An 8,166-nucleotide genomic window follows, 5' to 3' on the forward strand; every position below is an offset into this window, starting at 1 on the left:
TTGTAAATTCTGTGCTAATAATGTACATGAAAAAAATATATGCAGGTAATGTATTTTATTAAAAGATAAATTACCTATAGGATAAGCTTTCGCAGTTTTTAATGCATAAATAATATATTCATAAGACGATAAGATATAATTTGTAACAATTGTGCTTACCAACGAAATTAACTGCAAATATTTCGATTCTAGACTTGAGTCCTCTTCTGTGCGGAAGTCAAGTACTACATAAGTAGTTTTGTATTTGACTTTTGTACTGAAGAGAACTCAAAATCGAAACATTGGCAGTTAACTTTGTTAATAAGTATATTCCAATTGTTTACGAATTATGTCGTACATCAACTTATAAATATATTGTTTATACATATACTAACAACCACAGAGGCTCATCTAAACAATTTATATCTTATTTATTCTTGGAGCTACAAAATTTTTTATTTTAATGTTTTTTATATTATATTGATATCACAATTTGCTGTGATAATACATGCAAAATTATATAGAACGTATTTTTCAAAATGTCAAAATTCCGGATAAAACGAATGTAGTCTTTCTTGTTTTTAAATGTCGAGAATATTATTTCTGAAATTCGATATCGTTATTGAAGAATCGGTCAACGCTATCGCCTGCAGACGAAAGTTGGCTGGTCGACTGAGTGCTGGCGAAAAATCATGAATTTTCCACACGTATCGCCCACCGCACCGATCGAACTGCCAAACTTCACGTAATAACTCAGAAAAATTTGTTAACTTGCCGTGCGTACGTACATAACGTATATACTGCACTAACGTATATACTGCGGCCTTCGATGTTAAATTTGTTTGTTGTTTTCATTTGATTCACTAGGGTTCATCAAGTTACTTCGCTACTTCCTATAACGTCAAAACTTCCACCTCGAATCTCTTCATTATGCAACGACAATATAAATATAAATATAATAAAGCGCGGCTGTAGATATGATGACATCAACGTATTCTGCGAGGAATTTGATAGTAAAAGGGATCGTATCCTGCAGTATTTTGAATATTTATCATTCAATTTTTGCACAAGGAGACATCTGTTAGTGTTTACAATAAATAAATAGACTCAGCTTACTTGCATGCAGCACAACTCAAGAAATATTCTCTTTTAAATAATTTTATCTGCTTTAGTTTTTAGTTTTCTACAATGAGAAGATTAAAATAACTGTGAAATTGTTGTATTATTAATTAAGCGTATTATATTAATATTGATACGGATAGAGAATAAATTGCCTTAAGTTCGTGACACAGAGATGTTGTTTTGTCAGCTTCTCACAAACTTATACGTGCATTTATACTTGTTCCATTGCTTTCTACAGTGTTGCAGACTGTTTTATTAGTTCTGTTGCTTTTTATTGACACGTTGATTGTCTCGAACAATTAGATACGAGCAACTATTACGTTTATCGCATATAACATCTAATCTACGATGAGACTTTATTACAAGTGCAGAATGCAAGCAAAGATGCATCGCAATTTGTAAGGTTAACATATGGGGAAACTGGCAACAAAATACTCTCTCGCTGTGCCGCATGCTTTAGCATTGTTGAACTTTAAAGCAGGTAAAAGATAGGAAAGGGAAACGAGAGAAGCTATGCGGCCGGTTCTGTTCTCTTACTATATCCAACGTTTCTCGTTTATCTACATTACTATGTATAAAGAAACGACCGATGCGTGTACTATGACTGAAATATGTTCGTATTTCTCTGAGATTACCAACATTCCAATGTTACATACTCGCATAACAACGCATACGAATGAAAAATAGTCATATGTTTTGTTGAAAAACAGGTCTAGGTCATTGACCTAGACCTTTCTTTTTTACTTTATATTTGTCTCCTCTTTTTAGTTAATTAAACTTTTACTTCTGCTTTTTCTTATTAAGAGTCTATTTTGAAAAAAGAAACTGTGATAAATATCAATCAAATGTTTTTGATAAAACGAGCACTAGGGACTCATACTTCAAATATTAAAATGAATCATATTCAGGTTAAATCTAATTACGAAATAAATTGCATAATACAAATTTGCTGTTATAACGACTTTGGTAACAGATCTCATTACGGAATATGATATACTGAACGTAATAATTCAACCTCATTTAATTAAATGCTTTGCTTATGTTGAATAATTAATGTTAAATTATACACAAGTATTATTATATCATATTAATATTTTTTTTATAAATATTATTAAAAATCGTTTACATAAATATTGTTACTATCCAAAGTTTTAATTAAATTTTCGCTCAACGATCAAATGCGTCATCTGACTGAAGAAGAAAAAGTTATTAAAAAAAGAGATTCTGATGTAATATGGAAAGAACAATTTTGCTAAAAATTTAAGTAGGTAGTATATACAGATCTGAAAATAATTTTGAACTATCAAAATAATTATGTAGGAAACTCAAATATATGATGAGTAATGCTACAAAAAGTTTTATCATTCTAGTAACTAGGTTAAATGTCCTAATTATTTTAATAGACTAACAAAATTATTTTCAGATCTATAGCTATATTTTTAGATAATTCAACAAAATGTTCTTTCCATGAAGATATATTACTTGGGGGGAGGGGGAAGGGGGGGGAGAGATAATCCATAAACTGTGTAACTTCATTAATGACGAAAATATCCGTAAATTTCAAAAGTATTATTAGATAGAATCTGATCAACAAAATTTTATTTTTAGTTAATAAATCTGCAATTACTGCAAAATTTTATTTTAGTTAATAAGTCTGCAATTATTTAGTTAATAAGTCTGGAATTAAAATCTGTAAATTAGTCAAGCAATTTAGAGAATTTAATTGCATATAATTGCATATAATTATATTAGATTTTTAAAATATAAATTATAAAGAAAGTTTTTTTTATGATTATTTCATAATAATATTAAAATTTTTGTTAATAAAATCATCTAATATCTTTATGCTGTTGTTTTATTACAGATAATACAAATAAATCGTAGTTGACATAGTGAAAAGGTGAATCGACGTGATTTCTGTAACATGCAATGTGTCGTAAAGTATATACATCTTGCGCGTGATGATGCGTCTCATGGGTTTGGCTGTATGCCGGGACGATGGAAAAGAGACACAAGGGAAGAGTATACATGGGACTTTGCAATTCTGATCGCAACCGTTCATAGTTACGAGTGGAACTTAATTTGCCCGAGGCGCGTTCGCGTATAGACGATTCGTCCGCGACGAAAACGTTCGGGAATCGTGCTGGAATTATATTGGGATGGCGCACCCAGCATTAAACTGTCTGTACCGCAAAACTCATTGTCGAAGCCGTCGAAACGGCTTTCGCAAATCGCGTCGATCGTATTTAACGAAAATGGTTTTACTCGGGTTGATTGCGCCGTTTAATACCTCCGTGCGAAAAATGTCATGGGTAGATTTTACTTTTAAACGATATACCCGGGATAATCTTTCCGTTCGGTTAAATCGACGTAATTTTATTGCAATCAAATCTGTTTGCAGCGGCCGGAAAAACCAATGTTACTTTTTCAAATGTGAGATTAGCATGTACGTCCGCTCGATATTTTGATCAACAACCCTTGTAATCAGATTTTTTAAACTGAAAAACCAATTTTGATGAAATGCTGATTAATTGTAATCGATACCGTTTCGAGTATCAGTTATAAATAATCTTTTATCGATAATCATATAAATCAATGTTTCTCACATAAACATATTAAACCAAATATCAAGTTATTGTTTATTGTAACTGAACTTCATTTATGACTTATCTGTTTATCATGCGTGTTCTGTTGATATTTTCAACAAACATAAATTTACAATTGCTAGAATCTAAAGTTGATCATATTAGCATTTGAATAATAATAAACAATCACACATAAGAGGTATAAATTTGTATAGTGATAATGCGAATGGATATAAACTTGTTCAGAATTCGTTACTACAAAAATCGAAAACAAAATTTGCCTATTAAGATAAATAAAATATGTTAATTATAACATTTTAAATAATAATAATAATCTTTACAAAGTTGATTAAGTTATTCTAAATATGTGATATTCAGTTGACAGATATGATTTTACTATTATTTAAACATTCTCAACTACACAAACTACTAAGATTAATCTTTATACATCCATTCAAATTATCACTATTTATTCGGAGTTTCGATGTTAAAGGCTAAGTATATTCAAATTCACATTTCTCTTCGTTACGCTGCTCTCGATGCGATGGATCCCTGACTTTCTTTACTCGCAACACAGGAAAGACGAGTTGTTAAAACTTTGTTATAAATTTCGAAGTTGGCGAAAGCGGAAAGTGATGAGATGATGGCAGCGAACAAAAAGAACAAATGCAACCTCCTTTCATCAGAAAGAAAGTCTACTTGCTAATTATTGGAAAAAAAATTATCCTATGGATTTATTATCCATGTAATTGCAGGCTATGCCTTCTTACAAAAGCTCTTTAGTTTTAAAATATAAATCCATCATAAATGTATCTATATACCTTGCTGTTTCACAAAAATGTTATTACTCGTAATCTCGCGATGCATTTAATTTAAATATTTCTTTTGCTGTTAATTTAAATATTTCTTTTAAATCTGTTCATTCAGTTCGTCTCTTAAAAGTTCATTTTAAGTTTTTTCCTTATAATTTAAAAATTATAAGTATTAAACGTGTTCTTTAAATTACTAATACTAAACACAACCGATATAAAGTGAGCCGACTTTATTTACTTCATAAAATATACTACCGTTATCATATTGGCTTCTACTGCTTATAGAAACGAGCGCTTTTATGAAAGTATAAAAATCCATAGTTCCATTTGACGTCAGCAAGCGAGGTAATTTCGCGTTGTGTGGCGTGCATTTCCTTCTTTCAAAGAAAATTGCTGAAACATTAAGTGTTTCGTTAAATTAGCTTTCTTTACGAATAATTAGTTGTAAGAAGTGGCGTTACCGAAAGCATAGAAACTAGCTGGGGTCTTGAGAGTTTAAATGTAGATACGTTGGCAGTACGAAACTAAAGCAAGGAGAAAGGAGGGATGCGAGTATTGCATCCTTCAAAAGAAGTCCCTGGAAACTTAAAACTGGCGTCACGTCGGTTCACATTTTTCAGGATGCCTTTCAAACGAAAATTAAGCAGGAAAAAGCTCTCAACTTTTCGAGTCTTATTCTTAGTAAATGGGGAAATTCGTATCTTTTTGCCATCAAGGAACTTAACTGACATTCCTTGGATTGTGAAAAACGCTTTGTCATACGACGTCGTAAAATTGTTTACAAGGCAATTCGGAAGTCTTATTACAAAAATAGTGTCTGATTGACAAAGAGCCACTTGCTTTCGTATTCTAATAGATTATAATTATGTGCAAGTTAGAATAAGAATTTTTTACATTGGATATTTATACATGAGGAATGTATTTATTGAAAATGAATTAGGTATGTGAAGTTTAATATATAGGAATATATATTAAACATAAATAAATTGTTTAATTTTTTGATAATTTAATAACTTTATATACGATATTTGATTTTATGTTAACAACGTTTTTATCGTTGATGTGTAATAATTTTTGTCTTTGTGAGCATTCTTGCTCTTATCATATAGCACAATTTAACGTGGCGCCGCCGCGCAGTCTGTTTCTTTCTCATTTCTGAGGACTTAGTGTAACATGTGCACAATATTAAACATGGTCAGATGTTCTTATTTTTAATAAACTCATTCTGTGTAGGTATAAGTCGCTCGAATAAGATGAAGTTATTTATTTACTTAATCTACTTTCATGCTGAATTTAATTGTGAGCGTTTTATAAATGCTTGTGTCCAAATTTAATTTATATGAAATGAGAAGAAGCATTAATATTAAAAACAAATGGTGAGAAATAAAAAAAAACACATTTCTGTTTGTTTTTGTTGCAAAGAAAAACTAAAAAAAGTTTTTTTATAAAAAATTACTAAACTTCCATGCATGACTATCTTTATTGACATTTACAGATCATTGAATTAGATGAAGAAACTCCATGTCCTGGTCACCTCATTTCTCTAATATTACTTTTTTAGATTTCTCCTTCTGTCGATATATTAAAGATGTAGTTTATTTTACCAATATATCGAATGTGAATGTTTTGCGCAATCAAATTATGCCATAACTAATAATATACTTTGATGCACTTGATATAAAGTGAGATATCTGTTCGATATCTTTCGTGTCATTAAAAAAGCTTATGTGAAAATTCGATGATTTCTTGTAAAAAAAAAATCTTCTAATTTTTTATAATACAAATACTCAGAAATATGTGCTTGTATTTTTATTTTTTTTCATTTTACTAGAAATTCATCATGTATGTATATAAATAATATTTTAATTTTTACTCATATTATTATGATTTAACGAAAAAAAAATAATTATATATATATATATATATTGCATAAAATTTATTACGATAAAAATATATAATGTATTATGATAAAGTTACTAAAATAAATTACTATAATTACAATATAATTTCATAATGATGATGTGTAGTAAAATGTCATATTTTAAATAATAAATTTTTGTACAATTCACGAAAAATGAAGACTAAAATATATCGTGCAATTTGTAGTGACGTAAAATGTGTAAAAATGAGATATCAAATTTACTTTGGAAACATACAAAACAAAAATATTAAATTTTAATACGGATAATGTGAAATTGCAATCATCAATCATTTGAAAGCATGTTTTTCTAAGATATTTTGTAAGAATTTAATATTCAATATACGATACAGAGCACAGAAGTATTTACGAACAGGTTATCAGCATATTATAATAAATAGAATGGATGTGACGAAAGATTTACACGTTCCATCGAATAAATGTGTAAACACATTTCCGTATGGGCGTGAAAACGTGCATTGTCTGTAGGTACAAAGTGCCACATTTCCTAAAATATTACATATAGTGTAGCATATGTTCCTGATGCTTTTGAGGAGGGAAGTAACCCCGCAGAGTTTTGTTCCTATTCGCGGCTTGTAGACCGTACCCATTTCCGTGTAGCCCGGAGGTACTACGTAATAAGAGCTTCATTCTGCACCAAGGAGTTGCAGACCTCTTCTCTCTTCCCTTTCCTCTCACACATACACACATACACACATAGTCCACACACACACACATACACATTTTGTTTTAATATGAACGCTATCCAACGCTTGGCTTCCTTGCGGGCTACGGCTTAATAGGTCGAATTGTCGATAATCCTCGCATAACGGAGTTTCAGCAAAAAACATCGCGCTCATTCGAGTGCGAGGGTTAGTTTGCAGAGCATCTAGTATGGGTTATGCGAAAATGGTTGGGATACGAGATGGAGTTGGGTTTAATATATGTATGCAGATACGTGGCCGCGTGGACGTGAGAGCTCGCGCGTGCGTGTGTTTGCGGTTGCATGCATAGTTGCGAGAGAGGTTGAGGGGAGGATGAGGGAAATTGTCATTCGGCGGAATTGCAATTTCTCGCTGACGCGTGCTGTGCAACCTCTCGCGCGACAAGTAAAAGCGAACTAATGATGCGCACTAGACTTAATGCCCTGTGTTCCTGTTCTCATTTTCCTGAAAGGTGCGAACTGTCTGCGGGGGGTCAGCCTAGAGGTGGATCCGGATGTGGTGCAACGTGGCGAGAAGGTGATTCTGCGGTGCAATTATGATTTGGAGAATGCGCCACTCTACTCCCTCAAGTGGTATCGAGGCAGACACGAATTCTACCGATTCTCACCCACCGAGGAATCATCTACCAAGACCTTCAACATTTCCGGGATTAATGTCGACGTAAGTCACTAAATGAGATCTCCGATAACATTTCGTGTTTGTTCGGACTGAATTCCCTTATTGCTGACGTATTTTCAATATTATAATCAGTAATATTATGTATATAATAATAGTAAAATAATATGTATTGTATTCATTTTTAATACAGTTTTATATTAACAAAATTTTAATTATAATTTTATATTAACAATTTTTATAGTAACATGCAAAAGACAATTCAGTCCATCATATTTTCATGTTATTTTCTTTAAATAAAAATAAAGTATAAAATTATACGTACGAACAAATAAATGAATATTTTTAGGTAAACATTTCGAGTAAATAATATTTTTTAATAATATTTTTTTCTACTTTTACATAATGAT

The 8,166-nt window shown here is 31.1% G+C and overlaps 1 protein-coding gene across 1 annotated transcript in view; it reads left to right on the top strand.

Annotated features, from left to right (window-relative positions):
- Positions 1–8,166, top strand: part of LOC108693139 (platelet endothelial cell adhesion molecule-like) — a 154,368-nt gene that overhangs the window by 82,758 nt on the left and 63,444 nt on the right. The window contains exon 2 of the mRNA XM_018201899.1: positions 7,593–7,801. Within this exon, the coding sequence (XP_018057388.1) occupies positions 7,593–7,801 (209 nt within the window). The remainder of the gene's footprint in view (positions 1–7,592; positions 7,802–8,166) is intronic.

This window comes from Atta colombica, unplaced genomic scaffold, assembly GCF_001594045.1.
Source record: "Atta colombica isolate Treedump-2 unplaced genomic scaffold, Acol1.0 scaffold107, whole genome shotgun sequence".
NCBI classification, from domain to species: Eukaryota; Metazoa; Arthropoda; class Insecta; order Hymenoptera; family Formicidae; genus Atta; species Atta colombica.